The following is a 23,051-nucleotide window of genomic DNA, read 5'->3' on the forward strand; positions in this document are numbered from 1 at the left end:
CCATAATGCTGTCTGTGTGATTGGGTTTGCAGTGTACCGTGAGCGCAGCTGGATCTGTTTATAGGCCTACTAAATAACGGTAACACAACATCCAAGCATTAGAGAGAGTCATTTATGTGCATCAAGTACAAGGATGACATATTTCATGATGTTCTCCATGTCTAAAATCCTCTGCTTTCAAGAACCACACACTCCCCACATGAAAGATCAGAATCAGCATCAAATCCTCCACATGTGTCTCCATGTCTGTTAGCAAAAATGTCTGTTTTCCTGTTGCTATGTGGCCCGATCATTAGATTTAACACAGCACTTCCCCTTAATTATGCCCTAATTGCACAGTTGTGTCAGCTTGCATGCACACGAAAACACGCTCGCGTATCTTTACCACATCGGCCTCCAAAAACTTAACAGAAATACTCTGCTGCATCTGAAAGCAGTGAAATGTGGGCACTATTTCAGAGACAAGAATTACTGGAGGACAGCATGCCGCCTTATTTCTACCAAGTACTGTTTTCCCCTAAATGCTCCAAAAGAGAGCCTAGAGGATCACCAGATGGAAGACAGAAAAACACTACCAAAATTGGGCATGGTTAGAACATTTGGAACGATTTCTAGCAGTCCATGTCTTTATTTACAAGAATGATTAAACCACAAATTTAAATTTGGTTTATTTGATTAATTATTAAGGTTCCTTAAAGATGCACTTGGTATTTTTTATGTTGCAGTGGCAACTTACTCTTAGCAGCATGGAAGTGTTACCAAATATGGTTAGATGTGGTACAAGCAATATTCAATAATTATTTAAGATGATTGAAACAAACTGGATTGACTGATAAATATGTGAACAGTAATTGTTTAATTAAGTGCATTAGCGCTGCAGAAATTTTACCTGTTTCTTGCATCCTTTATGTATGACTGAAAAATATTCATCACATTAAGTTTATTTTGTATTTGTATTATTTTTGCTCACAGAATAAATTAAAGGGGTCATGAACTGGCTTTTTGAATTTTTTTCTGTTGTCTGAGGTCAACTTATGACGTTCGCATGGTTTTTACATTCAAAAACATCATAATGAATAAGTAATAGGCTATTTTCTGCCCTGGTTCGGAGGCTCTCTCAAGACACGCTCGGTTTTAATGGGCGTGCCGTACTGAAGACTTGGAAGTAAACGCCCATGGCTAGGATTGGATAAGATTTGCATATTTAATGAGCTTCTGCTCCCCTGTCAGCGAAAGCGTGTGGGGAAACGGCAACCGGAATCGCCCACAGGGCTCGCAAAATGTCTTTATCAAACAAACACAAGCGCACATCAAGGCATGTTATTTCACTATTTAATATAGCCGTCGACAGGCCAGGCTTACGTTTTGGTAGCCCGTCGGGAAAACACATAGCCCCGGGACGTTGGACTTTGCAAGCCCTGGTCCATACATGTCTGAGGTGGATCCCGAATCGAAATGAACCAACAACACCACAAATAAAGGATTCTCCAGCCTGTGACAGCGTGCAAGGCATGTTCAGTTAGACATGTACATATAATCAGTACGATCTGTAACAATGCAATACTATCACATATAAAAAACATTTTTATTCACATAAGTGTTGCTTCATTCATTCATGTAATCTCATCCTGTCTGCAAATCCAGTCTCTTGTTTACAAACAAATACGTGGTTAAATGAAGGAACAGACGCACAATGTCTTCCCCACGTGAGCTGGATATTCATTAAAAATAAAGTTCATCCATGCATTCATAATATTGGAATCCGAACGAAGCTTATGTGGTATGTTTATTTCTTAAACGTTCAATGCGGTTTAGCTCTATGTAGGCCTATGTCATGTTAGTGGCACGAGTCGGTGGGCGAGGCTACAGAATCAGATGTTGTTCTACTTCTGTTGAGGCGGTGCTTCACCACACGATGACATCAAGGTGTGGCATATGCTGAGATCGATCGTTTGCTTTTCTTTGACTAACAAGGAAGTTTTCAGCTCTGAAACTTACAGAATATTCTTATATTACCATGACCTTTTATATATCAAAAGCTCAAGGGAAAGTTGATTTCTCAATTTATGACCCCTTTAATTATGGCTGACTGTGTTTAGTACATTTCTGCAATGGCATTAGGAACCAAAAACAATATTTTTGCATGATGCTATACAATACTTATTTGCAGCTGTATCATACAAATAAATAGTTACAAAATCATACATTGTGATTTCTGGATTTTTTTAAATTGTTTTTATTATGTCTCTCACAGTGGACATGCACCTACGATGACAATTTCAGACCCCTCCATGATTTCTAAGTGGGAGAACTTGCAAAATAGCAGGGTGTTCAAATACTTATTTTCCTCACTGTATATGCCCCATCTGCAATAGAGCTTGTGGGTCCAGGATAGGACTGTTCAGCCATCAAAGATCTCACCGTTAAAGGCGTGGACGTCGTCATCGGATTTCGATGGACAACCGAAGAAGTGTGTGTGTGTGCACTCCATTTAGTATAAAACAGATTTTATTAGACTATACTGATATGGTTTGTGTATATAATTTTATTGACAAAAAGTTATTTCATCAAATATTTGCCATGAAAACACATATGAGTGAGAAAATAAAAAAACAACAACTGTTTGTTAGTTAATACAAACACGTATGATAAAAAATGTGATTAGCAGCAAGCCTGTAGATGAATCATGAATCTAACATCTAATGAAGTGCTTCATGTTGCGCAGTGAATGGAACAACTGTTAATTGATTTAAAGCATGAATATGAGAGGCATAATATATATTCCCTTATCAGCTCATTTGAAAAAAAGAAAAATAAATTTCAAATCTCTCACTGGCATTTCCTGAATGGCGCTTATCCTTACTGTATATAAAGGCATACAAGAGGGTGCTGGAAGAAGGGATACTGCAAATATTGCTGGTTCAATGCCAAGTTAGGGTGACCTAGAAACTGGACAGTTACTGGGATCACAATCCTGGTTTGTCACCATTGTACCTGTGAGAGCAAGGAAAGTCTCTGCTGCTGGGGTCACTGAGGGAACGTGTTAAGCATTGGTTACTTTCATGCAGCCTCTGTAGTTTAATAAAAGAAATGTGAAACACCTTGATACTTCTGAAATGTTCAGGAATATTACATTACAGTTCCTCTTGTCACATTCACTCGATACAGTAATGGCCAATGACGGAGCCTTACTGACATGAATGCAGTTTGATAACATATGCAAAACATCTTTTTAAACCTCATTTGTAAAAAGTTGTCAATGTAAACAAATAAATAAGTATTTACAATTTATCAGCAAGGGATACAATACAAAAGGAATGTTAACTAATAACCAGAAAAAAGACAAATAAGTTACAGTAGATAATAGAAAATGTCTGAATATAATACATCTCCCCTAAACGCTTGCAACAAACACAAAAAGCACAAAAATGTTCTCCATAAGAATGACTAGAAAGACATAAAAAGGAATAAATGAAATGAAAAACTATAAACCCTCAACACGCCTTGGGTTTATATTCAAGATGGCAGGACTCATTGTAGCATTACAAATATTATTTGTGCAACAATTAACTGAGAATCTAAAGCAATGGAGACCAAATATTTATTTCCTTTCATACTTGTTCAGCGGATGGTATAATCACCTCTTGAAGGCACCTCTGGTCTGTCGATTTGCAGGCTCTTATTGCAGAATGCCTCATTTTCTTCTTTTACAAATTAAGGCACTACATTGATCCGGTTTTGCTTTCATCAAAAAAAGTTCATGACAGGAGATACAATATGTACTCCAGTCACACTCAGTTATCTGCAACAAGAAAGAAAATGATCAATAACAGAAAAAAAGAAAGTTCACCGGATATTGGAGGAATTTTCTTTTTTATCTGTAAAGGAAGTCATATTTGTTCACCTCTGCATTCATATTTGAGGTCAGAGAAGAAGACGGCCTCCTGGGAGAAAACGAATAACCCGAGTCTTCCACCTGCAAACGTCTTGTCATAAATGGGACCTGAGTCTGCCATGATCTGCTTGCCTTCATACACAACAACCCTGCGGAAAATGTATTTATAAGCATATTTTTATAAATATACATTTGTATACATTATTTACACATACAGATAGATAGATAGATAGATAGATAGATAGATAGATAGATAGATAGATAGATAGATAGATAGATAGATAGATAGATAGATAGATAGATAGACAGACAGATGATTATATTATATTAATAATATTAGCACAAAAATGTGTGTCTTGGAATACGATACTTAGTGTGCTGCTGACTTAAACAAGACGACGTCTATACCTAATGAATCCAGTCTTGGGTCTGTGGATGACATGCCAGCGGTAGGCAGTATAGTCTTTCCAGCCAATATTCTTCGGGTCATGCCACAGAGTGCGCACCTAAACGATGCATTGTAAAGCCATTCATCATTTTAAGCACCAAGACAGACAGCACTGCTTTGAATCATGGGAATTTATTGGACAGTTACTTGTTAGTAATGGCACAAAAAGAGAAATCTGTCAGGATTAATAAAAGTGAGGAGAGAGTTCACCTGTTGCTTGGTGTTGCCTGTGTGCCATAATGCATTGCGTAGACTTTCCCCAGTGCCTGTGGTGGAGTTGACCACTTTGAGAGATACGCCAGAGATGCCAAATGCCTTTGATGGCTTTTCTTCCCAGTACGTCTGCGTGATCTGTTTCCACATTACTACGTAAAAACGACGGCTAGACTGGTATCCAAACACAAAACCTGCATAGTCATCATCCCTGTCTGTATTCACATAGAAGGTCCCGCTGAAATCCACAGCGCTGAACTCATCAAAGCCTGTAGGTATTGTGCAGAAAGATCAGGATCCAAAATCAATATTGGAACGTTTGACCTTTTTATGTATGGAAATGTTTGCATTACAGCTCACTTACCCACTGCAATGCCAGGGTCGGAGTTGGCAGTCTGCACAAGCTCTTTGCCCTGGTTCCGGACCACCCAGTTGGGATCAATCTGCGTGGTTCCCTTGGGGTCGAGATGAACCATTTGAAACTTCCGGAAATCTGTGATACTGATGGCGCTGTTTTCCGGGCACGCGTCAAAGATATCCGGGACATTGTCATTATCGAAGTCATTCTCACAGGCGTCACCACGACCATCACCTGAGAGAAAATATAAGGATTGTTAAACCTATGGCTTAACTGTAATGATTGCCCACCATCTTGACTGTCAAAGTAGGTTAAAACAGACAAAAAATGAATGAAAAACAAATCATGAGCTCACGAGACATATGAGGCCGTATACACTCCTCGTGCTAAGACTATAACCACTTCATAAAATACTCAAAGCTACTGACCTAGAAAATTCAAATCTACCCTTCAAAACATTCAATCATTTGATCTGCAAACTACTGGCATCACAGTGCAATCCTAGCCAAGAGGTACTTTTCCTTTTGGAAAACTGGAAAACAATGGCTTTTCCCAAAGCTTTAGGATTGTCTCTCTAAAGCCAACAAAACCTCAAAGATCTCCAATCTCCCCATAGACTGTGACAGCTTCAGCAAGCACTTGGAGTTCAGAGGGCCGCTGAAATGAACACCCTTTGGAATGCCAAGGCAAATTTCACCCCACTTAAATTTCAAATCCACTTTATAAAAGAAAACCCAAGCAGTAAGCATGGCTTGACAACAGAGAACTTATTCCACCATTATACCATTTAGGCTTAACGTCAAGCTGTGTATGTGTGTGTCTAAAATTCCTCATAAAACACAAAGAGACGCGGACTACTGCAACTCTTCGGTATTTCTGATGCCAGCGAGAAATTTACGCATTTCTTATCTGCCTGCTTTCATGCCTTGTCTTTGATTTTCTTTTTTATGGGACAGATTCTTGGATGCCCCTCATAGGAAATATGAACCACATCCAAAACAACAGACGCTCGCATGACACAAAAATTGAATGCAGGATTGTGTTTTGAGACAAACAGGTGTGAGGAGCCCAGAGGAAAATTCTGGACGTTGTTTATCGGTTACCTCCATTCTCTGATATTCTGCAGAACAAATGTTCAAATACTGCCTCAGCGCCAATGCCATATATCAATAATTAGACACGTCATTATTTCCACACATTCCTTACTTTGGATGAAATGGTAAATAGCAGAAGCGAGATATGATATGAGTGCACAGTCAGACGTGCTAGTGTAGCGGCAAATATATGTAAATGTTTTATTTGAATATATTTTACCTACAACAATTTGGATTCACTGCACTGAATATATTCACTGCAGCAATTTTTTTTATCAAAGATAAAAAGGCTTTTTTTTGGCCAATAACTGACATGCTAATCATTTATCATGCATCCTAAAAGAAAATATATTATTATTTCAGTACTATAATCAGAGACCAAAATAAGGGGTGTCTATTTCTGTGTAGCAGGTTTAACAGTGTTTTACCATCAGAGTCCAGTTGGTCCTTGTTAGGAACTAGTCTGCAGTTATCACGGTCATCAGGAATGCCATCGTTATCATCGTCATAATCACAAGCATCTCCTTTCCCATCTCCGTCGTGGTCGGCTTGGTTAGCATTGGCTATGTATGGGCAGTTGTCCATGTTATTTTGATGGCCATCTTCATCTATGTCCTCGTTGTCATCACACTGGTCTCCAATTAGATCGTTATCTACATCCGTCTGCAAACACAAAATGGTAACATTCTTTAAAAAATGAATAAAGATATTTGAAAGCAGTCAGTCTCTGTTTTCCTCCAGACCTGTTGTGGGTTGTGGACTAAGGGGCAGTTATCACACTGGTCTCCGACACCATCCATATCTGTGTCTTTCTGGTCTGTGTTATAAATGAGAGGGCAGTTGTCTCGCTCGTTTAGAATCTCTATGAACAGAAATAAGAAATGTGGTTCACACATCTGATGCAATCTGAAAAGAGTCACATTTAAAAGGCAGATCAAAGCGTTTTGTACCATCCCCATCCATATCAATAGAACAGGCGTCTCCTTCCCCATTGTTGTCGGTGTCGGTCTGAGCAGGGTTGTGTTCATACGGGCAGTTATCACAACGGTCTCCAACATCATCCTTGTCATAATCATACTGCCTGGGGTTATACATCAGGGGGCAGTTGTCCTGGAAGAAATACATCATATAGGCATACATGTGTCAATATGAATACTCTTTTACATATCGGTAGCGTGAACACAGATCCATAAACATCACATGTACTAAATCTGCCTCACCCTTTCATCCACAATTTCATCGTTATCATCATCTTTATCACAAGCATCTCCTTGCCCATCATTGTCAAAGTCCTCCTGGCCAGAGTTGGGTAGAGTCGGGCAGTTGTCCTGCAGAGATTGCAAAATAAAGTTTATTGCAGAAACATATCAAGATTCAAGAGTTTTATTTGTCACAGGCAAGCATAAGCAAGATATTGATATGGAGGAACATAAAAGGGATTTGCTGTGTCAGTGTTACTGACTGGACAAATGCAGCACGTGACCTGTTTACATAAAGGCTCTAGCATTGCATTACACATTACTGACTGTAATATCAAGTTTTTTCTGAGTGAACTATAAAGGTAAGAATGAAACGGTCTCTTGTCTACTCAAATTTTTGTGTTTTCCATCACCGTTTGTCATTTTTCCTATTATACGCAGAAACTACTGTTTATATACATCACGCTGTGTTTTCGTGAATATATACACGCGATTGGTTGCCGGTTGCTAAGCATCCAGTTGGAACATTCTAACGCCGCATTGTTTCACACTGTACAAGTTTGGCACCGCAATGCAGAGTTAACACGCTTTCATAACATCCTGTGTAAAAAGTGGTGCTATCCCCGCATCTAAATTACAAGTGTGAAACCAAAAACCAAAAGCCCAAACCATCTAAATATATATATATATATATATATATATAGTAGATTATTATAAATAATACATATTTTGAATACATTTTAAGTTAATTTCAAGCCTTAGCTGTCACACTACTGCTTCGCTTATGTGTGCAGTGTGAACAGGTCTTACTCCAGAAACCATCTAATAGCTACTCCTATCAAATGAACCGCATCAAATCACCCTCATGCATTACTAAGAATTTCAAGCTTCTTCTGCTATGAGTACTCAATTCTTCATTCTGTGCATTACCAATATTTTCCTTTATTTGTTATGTGCACATATTTTATCCTTTATTGCTTTCTCGCTTGGCTCAGCTCTTTGCTTCCCAGGCTTCAGATCTATGATGTCTTGCAGATTCTGGTCCTGGTTTTTCTCCACGGTGTATCATGACATAATCAAGCAATTATCCATCACAGGAGAAGAATGATGTAATTATTACTTTTGCTCTCCCTCCCTTTGGCTAAACATTTCACCACAAAGGCATTTAAGAGAAATAAAATATACGATTCCAAAAGGCACAATAGACAGTAAAGACTGGGCCAAATCAAAACATTCCTCTAGTTCATGGTCACTGGGCCCCCTGCCTGACTTGATGCCATTGTCCTGTGGGGTTTATTAAGGTGAAACTATATTTCTTTCCATTTTATATTCCTTAGAAACCATCTCATAGCAGTCACCAGCTAAACCTTAGGGTCTGGCATGCAATAAATTAAACACAAAACATTGAACCAATGCACAGTCTACTTTACTCTTAGCATTAAACTCAACAGAAATTGACATTTGGTTCCAAATGGAGGGTATGACACTGGTTAATCGTGAGTTATGTAGTACCTTTTTGCAATGGTAGGTGGCATTTGCTCCACACGCAAGATCCTGGTTGGGCCATCCATCCAAATCAAAGTCCTCTCCGCAGATGATGCCGTCTCCAGCATAACCAATACGGCACTCACACTTGTACATCGGGTCGCTGAAGTGACTAAGGAAGATGCATTCAGAATACTTGTGGCAACTGTGGCTGTTGTCCTTACAGGGGTTATAGGGTTCACAGACCTATTCACGAGGGGGGAAACAGATACTGAAATGAAGCAGAACCTTGAGACTCTGAGGGTATCGGCTGGCAGGATGGACATAAATTAGCCGCCTGGTAAGTGGTATGTGAGGTGATGTGTGTGACTGACCTGTTTGTTGGTTTTAGCTGACTCCACTCCCATGCCGTAGGGCTGAGCCCCTTTGTAACGTGGGGGGCAGGGGAGACAGTGGAATCCAGGGTCAGTGTTCACACATTGCTGTAGGCCACCCACCTTATGACATAGATCTGAAACCATATCACACTGCACAAAGGAGGTAAAAGAGAGAGAGAGAGAGAAAGAAAAAAGTGATACAAGGATCAGGATTGCCAGATTATATATATATATATATATATATATATATATATATATATATATATATATATATATATATATATATATATATATATATATATATATATATATATATATATATATATTTAGTTGGTTATGTTAATTTGTCGAATTGACCAACCGACAGCTGTTTGGGTTGAAAGTGACTTCAGTGTAAGCTGAGCTTCATTCATCTTTACACTATTGAAAATAGATAATTTACCTTATTTGCCTGCAAAATTTCGCTCGAAATTTTCACTTTTTGGGTGGTTGCTAGCAGCTAGAGCATGGCAGCTGCCATATTAAAATAACTAACCCCCTAGTCTCCATGATGTTCTGGTCTCTAGATATGGCTTTGGTTCCTTCCTCCATGTAAATATATGGGATTTTTCACCAGTTTTATCGTCCACCAATTTAAACGTTTAGAAAAAAACCCCGTAAAAGACGTAAAAGCATAATTTTTTGGTTTGACGTGCCGCATTTAAAACTGGCTGACCAATGAGATTGTCGCTTTTGTTCACATGCCTAATTGATACGACAAAGAGGAAGTAAGTAGACAAAGAAGAAGATGAGATACTAATGCTGCTTGCCAGTTAGCAAGTTTTGGCAAGCGCGTAAATACTGTCTCTCTTCTTCTTCTGTGTGACAAGCAAGTGTCAGAAGCGTAAAGTGGCAGCACCACCTTGTGTACCGGGAGCGCCATCTACTGAATTTTGCACGTTCACTCTGCGCATTACCAGTGAAAATCGGTTGGGTGTGAACACAAAGACGCGTCGAAAAACATCTCGACACGCTGGCAATAAGCACGCGGCACTTTTATATTTTAATCTGTAGCATACCTTCACTTTTTGTTGCATACCAGCACTTCTAGTCAAGTCAAGTCAAGTTTTCGCGCACTGATTTGTTCAAAAATAGAAATTTAGATGTAATTTGTTTGATGTCATTTTGTCCCTGTTTACACCTGGTATTAAGATGCATTTTGGTCAATCGGATCACAAGTGGACGATGCTAAATACAGGTGTAAACGGGGTCTAAATTATTTTGAGCTCGTCCACTTTCGACTACTTCCAGATGTAGATGAAAAATGATTTGACCGGAGTGCTTTCATAGTGTAAATGCTCATGTGGTCGAAAGCGCTTGAACAGCCACAAAAGATCGCCTACTGACCAAACGGGTAAAAATTGTGGAAAGCACAATAGCCAGACGGGATTTAAACTTTGTCGGCTGAAGACCCAAGTTTGGTTGAAGACGAAAACATATCAAGCACAATGTTCTAGCCCCATTCCTGGCGCTCATAGGTTAATTGCGCAAGCTTATTCTGTCCATTAGATCGAAAGATAGCCCATAGACCAGAAATCAGGACAGAAATATTTGAAAGTGGACAAAAGAGACCAGATGTAAACAGGTATGTGTGTCTCCCTCGTCTACCAGGTGTAAACAGGGCCTTTGTTTACCTCATTGACATCCTCACAAGAAGTTCCATTGCCACGGTAACCATTCGGGCAGGGCCCACACTCCCAGGATCCATCAGAAGCTGTGCTACACTCGACCCCAGAGAAGCAAGGGTTCGAAAGACAGCCGTCTGTGAAATCAACACAGTTCTTTCTTACTTCTCTAATGCTAAGGAAAGAGATGTTAGGAGTTTGAAAAGGAAAGGCACTTTCAAAAGGCATATGGGCAATATATTCCTACGTTTGTTTTTTCTTACCAATCGGACACTCCAGTCGGTTGCATACTTCATTTTCAATGGAGTCTCCAAGACACTTCCTTCCTCCATGCTGCGGTTCGGGGCTGTTACACTCTCTAACACGACTCTTCAGACCCCCTCCACATGTTGCTGAACACAATGCCCAGGGAGACCATGGACCCCAGCCACCATCAACTAAATGGAGAAACAGACACAACATGTGATTACATTTCCGACTATTAGATGTCCCAGCCCAAAAGTTTGATTCACAAATCTGTCTGTAGTGATTTAGGGACCCCGGAGGGCATCTACAGCATCTGTTTTGTGACCTCATGAAATGAATGTTTATATTATTGCATAATGTTAAGAACTAGGCTGTTTTTATGTGACAAAGTCCATCTGCTTGTTAATCAGTTTTGTTTTGTATTAAACGGGTTGTTATTTAGTTTTATTGCGGCATTGATCAGCTTATGCAATTTTAAATTACTGTAGTGCAAACTTTAAAGAACAGATATTGATATTGATGTTATGAAACTAACTAATAAATACAATTTTTAGACATGAATTAACTTGGATTTTATTTTATGACATATAAATGCTCAGAATAAGAAGGCACAATGCACATATCTCTCCCTCCTCTATTGCTGCTGTTCACTGAAAATAAAAGTTAGCCCAGATCCTAAACATTCAATAGCCCTGATCTCAGGGTGTTCCCAGGCTTCTGCTGTGTCTCCGAGGTTAATCTCATTCATTGGCCATGTCATAAGTATCTTTGCCATAATCCTCTGATGAATGAATTACCCAAATCTGTGTAGCGTCCCTGCCCTAATGATAATATAAGCCATGGAAAGACTGACATCATTCTCTCTATGTTTACCAGTTAAGATCTGAACAGTAGGATGGATGAGATGGTTTCTATATGTGTGTGTGTGTGTGTGTGTGTGGTTGGGCTCAATTTGGGGGTTGAGCTTTACATTGTGTAGGGCTGTTTAACAGTGTTACATTTTTTGAAATGCTACTAACACATTGATTCAATTTGACATGAAATGTAAACATGCAAACCGTATTTGTTTCATTACTGGGACGCAACACTCACTCGGACAAGGGTCTGCGTGGCAGCTCTGTGTCTCTCGTCCGTCACCTTCACAGTCTTTGCCACCTCTTTGTGGAACAGGAGCATTGCAGTGACGGATACGTGTGATCAGTCCCTCCCCACATGTCACTGAGCAGGATGACCAGGGAGACCATAAGCTCCAGCCACCATCCTGACGAACTGTGAGTGCAAAACAATGTTACTATAAGCGTGCTACAAAGACCCATGAGAAGTTATCACACATACAATGCTTGTATTCATACCTCTGCGGTCACATTTTCCCAAACTGCACTTGCGTGTCTGAATCGAGGGTCCAGAACATGTATTGCTTGTGTCATCACAAGAGCGCCCCCTCTGTTGAGTGCCGCTCCCACACGTGACTGTGCACTGAGTCCACTCTGACCATGGAGACCAGCCGTCCTCACTGTCCATTGCTAGACATATACAAGATGTATACAACATCATAAGAAAATGTACAAATGCAATTCACATGTTGCATGATTTATAAGTCTGCCATTTAGGTGTTTGTTGTCAGTAAGATTTTAAAAAAAATTAAACTAAGAGTATTACACAATATTAAAAACAATATTGTGATTATTATTATAATTTAAAATGAGTTTCTATTTGAATATATTTTCTGGAATTTATTAATGTGACAACAAAGCTGAAAAATCATTCTAATATGCTGATTTACTGCTCAAGAAACATTTCTTGCTATTATCAGTGTTGAAAACATTTGTGCTGCTTAATATTTTTTGTGGAAACCGTGATATATTTTTTTATGTTTTATTGATAAATAGAAAGTTCTAAAGAACAGCATTTATTTTACATTTATTCTACATCTTTTGTAACTTTAAAATGTCTTGACTGTCACATCCTTGTTGAATAAAAGTATACATTCTTTAAAAAAATTAAAAAATCTTACTGACCACAAACTTTTGAACGGTAGTGTATAATTTTTATTTTTTTTATTTAAAAAAATATATTTTATATTGTTTTTTATTTTATTCTTATTTTATATCGTTGTTAACACCTTACAATAAGGTTTCATTTGTTAACATTAGTTAATGTATTAACTAACATGAACTAACCATAAGCAATACATTTGTTACTGTATTTGTTAATCTTTGTTAACGATAGTTAATACAAAATAATACAGCTGTTCATAGTTTGTTCATGTTACTTCACAGTGCATTAACTAATGTTAACAAATACAACTATTGGTTTAAAAATGTACTAGTAAATGTTGAAATTAACATGAACTAAGATTAATAAATGCTGTAGAAGTGCAGTTCATTATTAAACCCAGCCTGATCTGCCAGCGATTTGATTTCGCCCTGCTGCTCAGTCTGGAAACCTGTACATTCATTTCTACTGCTTCTGTTACACTTTTGCGGGAACCAATCACAGACTGGCTTATCCACCTGGCGCGCTATTGGCGGGTTTAACACGATGACGGATAGAGAAACGATGGGTCGCTGCCCGTTGATCACGCCTCTTGTGGTCTGATTGGTTGAAGGACTATCCAATTGCGTACAGAGTCCTTTAATTTATGCTCGTTTATCACGCCTCTTGTGCAGTAGAAAATACATAGCAGGCTCACCAGACCAATGTTCAATCTTAAATTGAGCTTGGTCTGGTGATAGCCAGACAAGTTCATTATTAGTTCATGTAACTAATTGTGGCGAGGTGAGCGAGCGAAAGACGTGGGAGGAGCAAATCCTCTCATGAGGGAGCCGGAGGCATATAAGGACGAGTGACACCAGTGAAAGACGAGAGAGGACCAGGCCTGGATTTATGTAGTGTTTTATTTACATTTTGTTATGTGTGTGCGGCAGTTGTCCGTGAGTCGTCATTTTGTGTTTATTTATTTATTAAAGTCTTTAAATGTTCGCCGGTTCCCGCCTCCTTCTTCCCAGAACAAAGAACTGCGTTACACTAATAAAACCTTATGGTAAAGTGTTACCTCAAAAACATATATATAAAGACTAGAAACAACTAGTACTGGTTGCACTTACGAAGGCACACTGGACAGCATTCGCCATCGATGAAGGATGGATTGGCACATGCCACTGGAGGACAAGTGATCTGACGACAAACCACTTTTCCTTCTTGGCAGGTACATTTCGTGCAACTATCCACAATCCAGTCCTCTTTGTCCTCAAACATACGGCCATCTTGCCAACACATGCTCTGTTCCGAAAGATTCTGCATCTTACTTAGTGCCTCCTTCATTGCTGTGTTTTCTTCTGTCTAAAAATAAAAAAAATCATTTTGAAATTAACTGAATCACTGTCCATCTTCATACTGCAAAGAGACGTAATTCGGGCTTTCCACACATTTAAACATAACAAGCAGTCAAAATAACTATAAAAGTTCATATATTGAAATTTTTTATGTTTTCCAACAGAAACCGTCTAACACAGTGATTTACTGAGCTCACATTCCTGCCAAAGTTATGTGAGTACCAACTATTGCATTCATGTGCCCACAAACTTAACTGCCCTCGCTGCAAGGAGCTCAGGTTCTTTTAAACATCTGACAAAATCAGTTAACATCAACAATATGATATGCTGTATCTGCATGTGAGATCTTAAAGGCAAGGGAAACTTCTCTTTTCTAAATGACAGCAGTTATAAGTGCCTTAGGCCTGATAAGGTCTAGCACAAGATTTACATTCGGATCTGTCAAAGCAACACAAAAGGACTCACCACTTTCTGCAGACCATCTATGAGGTTGCTAACGACAACTCTGAGACCTTTGAGCTCCTGGAAGAGGTTGGCCAGTTCTTCACAGGAACGTTCACACATCATTTCTGAAGAGCTGGTGGCTGGAACATCTGTTTTCTGGCCGATCACATTGCTGGCTATTGAAGATGGAACCTCCACCTCCTCTGCGCTCTCGCTGACCGCATTCACCTCCACTGGGAAATGACAGAAGAAATGCTAATGTAGAATTAATTCTGATGTGTGGTTCAAAAGCCATGTGACAACAATTAGATAGTGACCACAGGCTGTTAACACTATAAAAGCACCAATTCCACATTTCACTATTATATTCAAAGTCTTCTAAAGTCACACCAGGACTTTGCATGATGAACAGATCAGTATTTATGTCTTTATTAGACAATATACAAAAGATTTTAAAAAAAACCTCATCAAAGTATCTTGAAAAAAGTTCTGGCAGGTCACGTTAGTCAAGCTCACATCAGCTGACTGTCAGCTGATCACGTCTAGCTATAGGGATACAATGTCTATTATATCTTCAGTACTATCAGCAGCTATCACGTTTCTCCAGAGCTCATTTACCCTCCTCCATCCCCAGCTCCTCCTCTCGTCCAGTCAGGATTTGCTATTTTGATTCCCCTTGAATTAGACTAAATTCACGATTATTTTGTACGATAATATTGACATTAATGATATCTGAAATACATTATGTTGGTTCTGTTCCGTTTACCCTTATTGCTGCTCTCCCTGCTCTTATCCATGCTAGGCTGCGTAGGAAGTGTAGGAAGTTCTTGCCCAGAACAGAACTATACCGGCAATACAAACTATATGCTAATAGTTAATCAATTGACGATAGTGGTCCTGACAGAAAAAAAAAAGTTTCTTAAGCACCAAATCAGCATAATAGAATGATTTCTAAAGGAGTAATGCTGAAAAATCAGTTTCATCCCAGCAATAAATTACATTTAAAAAATATAGAAAAATAGAAAACAGTTTTACATTGTTATAATATTTTACAATGTTACTCTTTTTACTGTGTTTTTTCGGTCAAATAAATGCAGTCTTGGTGAGTATAAGTGACTTCATACAAACCCTAAAGAAAATAGCATTTGTCATTGGTCAACCAAAACTATACCAAACTGCTAGCTCTACCCTTAAATCACCAATGTTGTGTCGGGTTGGTTGAGATGTTCAAACAAACACAGCTGTTTTGATAGAGCCACAGAGCCACAGTGTTTACACTTTTCAAAATAATCATATGGCTTACTTATCATATGCTTTAGCTAGGTGGGATTAGAGGAAGCCTTTTAACATTGAAAAATTACACACTTCACCTTTAAGGCAAGTACAAGGATGGAGAATGCAGACATTGGGTATCTCACAGCGTGATGACTAAACCTGTTTGCAATAAAGCCTCTTTATACACGACACTCAGGCGCTTGAAGATTGTAATAGGAAGCCAAATTAAAACATTTCATGGGCTCCTGTGATGTAACACACATGTAACCGCGAGCAAACTATTTCTAGGCACATAGACCTATCTCAGCAATTCTTGTTTGCCGTTTTTAGAAGCACAATTTTTGAAGTTATTTCCAAAGGAACATAGTATAATTTTAAAGTCAGGGTGGGCCAGCAGTGTGAGTTAACCCAATAAACTATTATTAGGTGTAACATGAAACAGAATTTACTTTCTAGATTAGATTTTGTAAATATCTTCAGTTGATTCCTTTGATATTGCTAGATAACAAAGGAACAAAGATTAATGCAGCAGCATTAAAGATAGCTGCATCATTTTGTATGACACGTAGATTATCAGACTGTGTATTTGTTGAACATTTTCTAGACACTCAAAACGTTTGAAATTCCTTATGTGAATATACAGTTGTGGAAAGCAAGTGTATAAGTTTTCACACACCATTAGGGGTGAAGAGGCCTTGCATCTAGTGTAAAATCACAAACTGAAACTCTCAGACTAGACTTTAGATAGGGACGTCCCAAATTTAGGATATCTGGTGGAAAGCTTAAGAGGAGAGTGATCATTTTGATGTGAGTGAAGAGACACCAGGACTCTAAGGTCATGGATGGTGTAAATATACTCTTTTGTAAAGCAGGTTTATAAGTGTATAAGTCGCCCTCCATTAGGGGTGAAGAGACACTGGAGGCCGTCAAAAGAAACAAAACAGTGTAAAGTTTACGCACTCCATTAGGGGTGTAGAGACACAGAAAGCAGTCAAAAGAAGACAGTGTAAAGTTTACACACTCCATTAGGTATGAAGAGACACTGGAAGCCGTCAAAAGAAGACAGTGTAAAGTTTACGCACTCCATTAGGTGTGAAGAGACACTGGAAGCCGTCAAAAGAAGACAGTGTAAAGTTTACGCACTCCATTAGGGGTGAAGAGACACTGGAAGCCGTCAAAAGAAGACAGTGTAAAGTTTACGAACTCCATTAGGTGTGAAGAGACACTGGAAGCCGTCAAAAGAAACTAAACAGTCTAAAGTTTACACACTCCATTAGGGGTGTGGAGACACTGGAAGCCATCAAAAGAAGACAGTGTAAAGTTTACGCACTCCATTAGGGGGGAAGAGACACTGGAAGCCGTCAAAAGAAGACAGTGTAAAGTTTACGCACTCCATTAGGGGGGAAGAGACACTGGAAGCCGTCAAAAGAAGACAGTGTAAAGTTTACGCACTCCATTAGGAGTGAAGAGACACTGGAAGCCGTCAAAAGAAACCAAACAGTGTAAAGTTTACGCACTCCATTAGGGGTGTGGAGACACTGGAAGCCATCAAAAGAAGACAGTGTAAAGTTTACGCACTCCATTAGGGGTGAAGAGACACTTTGAAGCCTTCAAAAGAAGACAGTGTAAAGTTTACGCACTCCATTAGTTGTGAAGAGACACTGGAAGCCATCAAAAGAAGACAGTGTAAAGTTTACACACTCCATTAGGGGTGTAGAGACACTGGAAGCCGTCAAAAGAAACTAAACAGTGTAAAGTTTATACACTCCATTAGGGGTGTAGAGACACAGAAAGCAGTCAAAAGAAGACAGTGTAAAGTTTACACACTCCATTAGGGGTGTAGAGACACAGAAAGCAGTCAAAAGAAGACAGTGTAAAGTTTACACACTCCATTAGGTGTGAAGAGACACTGGAAGCCGTCAAAAGAAGACAGTGTAAAGTTTACGCACTCCATTAGGTGTGAAGAGACACTGGAAGCCGTCAAAAGAAGACAGTGTAAAGTTCACGCACTCCATTAGGGGTGAAGAGACACTGGAAGCCACCAAAAGAAGACAGTGTAAAGTTTACGAACTCCATTAGGGGTGAAGAGACACTGGAAGCCGTCAAAAGAAACTAAACAGTGTAAAGTTTACGCACTCCATTAGGGGTGTGGAGACACTGGAAGCCATCAAAAGAAGACAGTGTAAAGTTTATGCACTCCATTAGGGGTGAAGAGACACTGGAAGCCGTCAAAAGAAGACAGTGTAAAGTTTATACATTCCATTAGGAGTGAAGAGACACTGGAAGCCGTCAAAAGAAGACAGTGTAAAGTTTACGCACTACATTAGGGGTGAAGAGACACTTTGAAGCCTTCAAAAGAAGACAGTGTAAAGTTTACGCACTCCATTAGGTGTGAAGAGACACTGGAAGCCGTCAAAAGAAGACAGTGTAAAGTTTACGCACTCCACAAGGGGTGAAGAGACACTGGAAGCCGTCAAAAGAAGACAGTGTAAAGTTTACGCACTACATTAGGGGTGAAGAGACACTTTGAAGCCTTCAAAAGAAGACAGTGTAAAGTTTACGCACTCCATTAGGTGTGAAGAGACACTGGAAGGCGTCAAAAGAAGACAGTGTAAAGTTTACGCACTCCACAAGGGGTGAAGAGACACTGGAAGCCGTCAAAAGAAGACAGTGTAAAGTTTACGCACTCCATTAGGGGTGTGGAGACACTGGAAGCCATCAAAAGAAGACAGTGTAACGTTTACGCACTCCATTAGGGGTGAAGAGACACTGGAAGCCGTCAAAAGAAGACAGTGTAAAGTTTACGCACTCCATTAGGGGTGAAGAGACACTGGAAGCCGTCAAAAGAAGACAGTGTAAAGTTTACGCACTCAATTAGGGGTATAGAGACACTGGAAGCCGTCAAAAGAAGACAGTGTAAAGTTTATGCACTCCATTAGGGGTGAAGAGACACTGGAAGCCGTCAAAAGAAGACAGTGTAAAGCTTACGCACTCCATTAGGGGTATAGAGACACTGGAAGCCGTCAAAAGAAGACAGTGTAAAGTTTATGCACTCCATAAAGGGTGAAGAGATACTAGGAAATCCGGTGTGTTGTTACTAGTGTAGTATTACAAACCAAAACTCTCAGACTCTTTCATTCAGTTACGGACGCCCCCGAATTCAGTAATCACTTTAATCATTTTTATTCTCAGCTTTAATTGTTGTTTTTATTTCTTACGCATGATATTTTTATTTCTTGGCATAATTCCTTTTTATATAAAGCACTTTGAATTACCACTGTGTATGAAATGTGCTATATAAATAAACTTGCCTTGCCTTGAAGCCAGGGCTCTTTTTCTATATCTGTAGAACTCATTTAATCCTCAAGTGGCTATAAGTGTGTTTCTCTCTCTCTCTCTCTCTCTCTCTCTCTCTCTCTCTCTCTCTCTCTCTCTCTCTCTCTCTTTCTCTCTCTCTCTCTCTCTCTCTCTCTCTCTCTCTCTCTCTCTCCGTGTGTGTGTGTGGCAGTGTGAATGTGTGTAATTGCATTGATTTTTTACTTTAACTGTTCTTCTTTCTTGGTCTTATGACCTACTGACCCACCTATCTGACCCAACACTTTGCTTATAACAATGTAACAATGTAAACTAATTTAAATACAAGCTAAAGCTGAGATATATACCATATTTGTACATTTACAAAAACATACCGATCTTAAAACTAAATAAAGAGGGTTGATGTGCTCTGAAAACACATCCAAAGTCAGACCGGATTGATGGATGGCCTATTTAGACAAATACAGGCTTGTAATACATGCACATTATGGCAATTCCATGCTAATAATTCATTAAGTCAGGCTGGTTGCTCCTAGTCTGAGTGATTGTGCACAGGTCTCCACAAGCATGAACCCCTCTAAGCATGTTTATTTATAAAGCTAACTGTCAAAAACCTTCCTCTGAGCTAGGGATGTCAAAAGCCTGTAGCTCAAGAACCCATTCTTTCCACAGCCATCATTCGGCTGACACTGAGAAAAAATTAAACACAAAATATATTCCATCAAAAACGGACATCATTACTGAACAAATCCCTTCCTGTCTGTGAGTTATGCATTCAGTACAGCAGTTCCCATTAAACAGGAACTTCATCTTGATCCCACAAATCTTTTTTGGCTGGCTAAACGTGTTAAAAGAATTTTAAGACTCACAAGCCCCTCCTACCTGGGTTTCCAAGATCACATCCCCTGCTCTCCAGAATGTCCTCAAGTGGGGTGTCAAAGATAAAACGTACATTCTGCAGCAAGCCCTGAAAGAAACAACAGCTGCTGTCAGGGTTACTTTGCCAATTTTCAACCGTTCACATATATCTCCCAGGACTGGGAAGTTGGGGTTAGATTTACAGAACACTCGAGAATCAGCTGTAATTTATTACTCACTTTCCAGCCACTTGCTTGGCTTGCTCTGCAACTACTAATGCTGACCAAATTGCCTTACATTGAGCAAAAATGTATTAGTTACTATTCTTGATATCCTGTAGATTATGTCCTAATGTATTCTACTTGCATGCACTTTACTTTTCTCAATAATGTGACATCAAACATACCCTAAAATGGCTTTCTCGGGTCGACCCTTTTGCCACAAACATACGGGCACTGGTGGCGCTCAGGTGTTCATAGAAAGGTTCATCAAGAATGAAGCTATCAATGAGCCCACAACCAATGTACAAAGTTGCCGTCTCTCCATGCACATAGAGCGTAACATTCTTCCATTGTGAATCCGAGAGGTCTACATCCTCAAAAGAGATCACGTTGCGTGAGCCGTCGGCCCACCAGTACACCAAATCTAGAGTGTTGGTTCTCCCATCCGAAACGACCTCAAACTGCCTGCGCTCTCCGGGGCCTTCCAGCGCAAGAATGGTGCCACGGGATGTGCGGTCCTGGCGCAGAGTGGCTGTCAGAATAAAGCCTTCATTGTTTTGTATTTGCAAAAGAAGCTGTTGTAGCGCTGAGGAGCTGACAGAGGGGAGCTGGTCGAAACGGATGAAGCGGTATGCTGGAGCATCGCTGTCCAGACCCTTGAAAACCTTCACACCAATAGTCTTGTGTGTGATCCCACTGGTTTCAAACAAGTCAAAAACTGTTTCATCTTCCAGTTGCGCATCTAAAAAGGGGTATATGTTTTGTTATTATTTTACATTTGGTTATTCTAGTTGACATGAACTCATGGACTTCAAATGGAATATTTTTACTGTTAAACAGGGCCGTTTAAAATGATGGCAAAAAGGTGGTTAAAGATGGAGTAAGAATTGAAATGATGGCTATTCAGAGAACATAAAAACACATTTCCCCATGTACATAAACTAGGCTATATGTTAATGTATCAAATATGAATAAAAGTTCATAGTCAAATTGTGAACAACCTTGATCCAGACCATACTTTCCCATCATTTTAAGTCATTTTAAGGACATCCTGAGCTATTCTGTGATACCAAAAGAAAAAATGGGGCTGTCACCAATAGTACACTGTTGTACATGTAATCATATAATTGTTATAGTAAAATAAAAATAAAAATGTAACACTTTAATTAAGGTTAATGCATTAACTAATATTAACTAACATTGAGCAATACATTCCTCACAGTACTTATTAATCTTTGTTAACATCAATTAATAAAAAAACAACTGTTCATTGTTAGTTCATGTTAGTTTAGGTTCAACTTTTGATTTGAATCGTGTATTAGTAAATGCTGAGATTAATATTAATAAATGCTTTAGAAATACCTGACATTGTTAGTTCATGTAAGTTACAAAGCAATACATATTAAAAATATAAAATATTTTTGTAGAAATGTTATGGGTCTTAGGATGATATACAAATGCATTTCATCAAAAAAAGTAATACAGAACATTCAGATACATAATATATAGAAAAATCCTACAGTATTACCTTGTGATTTTACAGAGGTGAACAGAAGCAAAAGGGCCAATATTCGGAGACATCTTCGGAGAATCATTCTTCTATGGATCACAATGGTAACCAAATATGAATTGTTCAAGTTGATTAAATTACCTGCCTCAAAGTGGCTCTCCTCGGCTGAAAATCAGGATATCTCACCTAGAATTAAAAACACATTATTAGACATGCCCAAATCCACTATCAAGCCGTCCAATGGCATGCGTAATTGAGAAACGAGCGTCTATTTGGTGCACTCTGATTAAAATGTAATGTCACTTTTGTGGTTGTGAAAACAATCAGTAGGCTAACACCGTTAAAACGTATATATAGCCTCTGTAAAAATAACACATAGCCTACTTCTAAGAAGCCCCACCACATTTGTTTTGACTTTCCATAACAACAATAGAATAGTGACGGGCACCTCACTTACCCAAACCAAAGGCGAACTCCGTAATCTTTTAGCAAAAATGTGCTAACAAAATTAGTTGAGTTTTATGCACAAGACGAAAATAACTAATGGTACTACTCCTCAGTCAGTTCCACAGTGGTAAACCCACGATAACGATCAGAAAATCATTGCGTAAAAACCTGGAGATGCCACGGGTACCCAAGCACAAAGTTTAAAATTCGCGCACGTAGCAGTTTACACGGCTCGCGGAACAATGCAGTCAATCAGGAGGTGTTACTAAACAATGTTTCGATGTTCCAAGGCTGATACGTGATAAATCCAAATGATGCCGGACTCACGCGGGCTCCCTCCTCATAACTGATCTCTCTTGAATTTTATCATGAGGGGCGCGCATATTTGGTTTCAAAAGGGAGGGTTTGGGGGGGCTGGAGGCGGGTTGCACTGTGGCTGGAGAGGTTTGGGTTGTTGCTGTGACAGCACGTCATGACAGTTTTCATTAGCTAATGCACTTCTGAATCGCGCCTGGGGCTGCAGGGGAAGGGGTGAAGACCTAAAATGTGAGCATAGGTATGTGAGAAGGCTCAGGTTTATAGCGAAAAGGAATAAAAAGAAGTGTCCTTAGACAAATGCCAGACACCCAAAAATACCTTTTGGGGTCATTTATACTGTGCAGTACAT

At 39.3% G+C, this 23,051-nt stretch overlaps 1 protein-coding gene across 1 annotated transcript; it reads right to left on the minus strand.

Moving 5' to 3' along the window:
• Window positions 1–2,521: 2,521 nt before the first annotated feature.
• On the minus strand, window positions 2,522–22,742 carry thbs2b (thrombospondin 2b). Its single transcript, XM_079801437.1, has 21 exons — window positions 22,395–22,742; window positions 21,956–22,123; window positions 20,613–21,169; window positions 20,231–20,315; window positions 14,780–14,991; window positions 14,087–14,321; window positions 12,332–12,502; window positions 12,072–12,248; window positions 10,997–11,170; window positions 10,743–10,870; window positions 9,067–9,219; window positions 8,720–8,938; window positions 7,229–7,336; window positions 6,959–7,118; window positions 6,752–6,870; window positions 6,437–6,671; window positions 4,921–5,148; window positions 4,554–4,825; window positions 4,304–4,401; window positions 3,905–4,044; window positions 2,522–3,802 (listed from the first exon to the last, which is right to left on the minus strand). Exons 2-21 carry the CDS (start codon window positions 22,020–22,022, stop codon window positions 3,795–3,797), a joined length of 3,546 nt encoding a protein of 1,181 aa, XP_079657563.1. The 5' UTR covers window positions 22,023–22,123; window positions 22,395–22,742; the 3' UTR covers window positions 2,522–3,794.
• Between the last annotated feature and the right edge of the window lie 309 nt (window positions 22,743–23,051).

The sequence above is a fragment of the Gobio gobio genome (assembly GCF_949357685.1).
Source record: "Gobio gobio genome assembly, chromosome: 20".
In the NCBI taxonomy this organism is placed as follows: Eukaryota; Metazoa; Chordata; class Actinopteri; order Cypriniformes; family Gobionidae; genus Gobio; species Gobio gobio.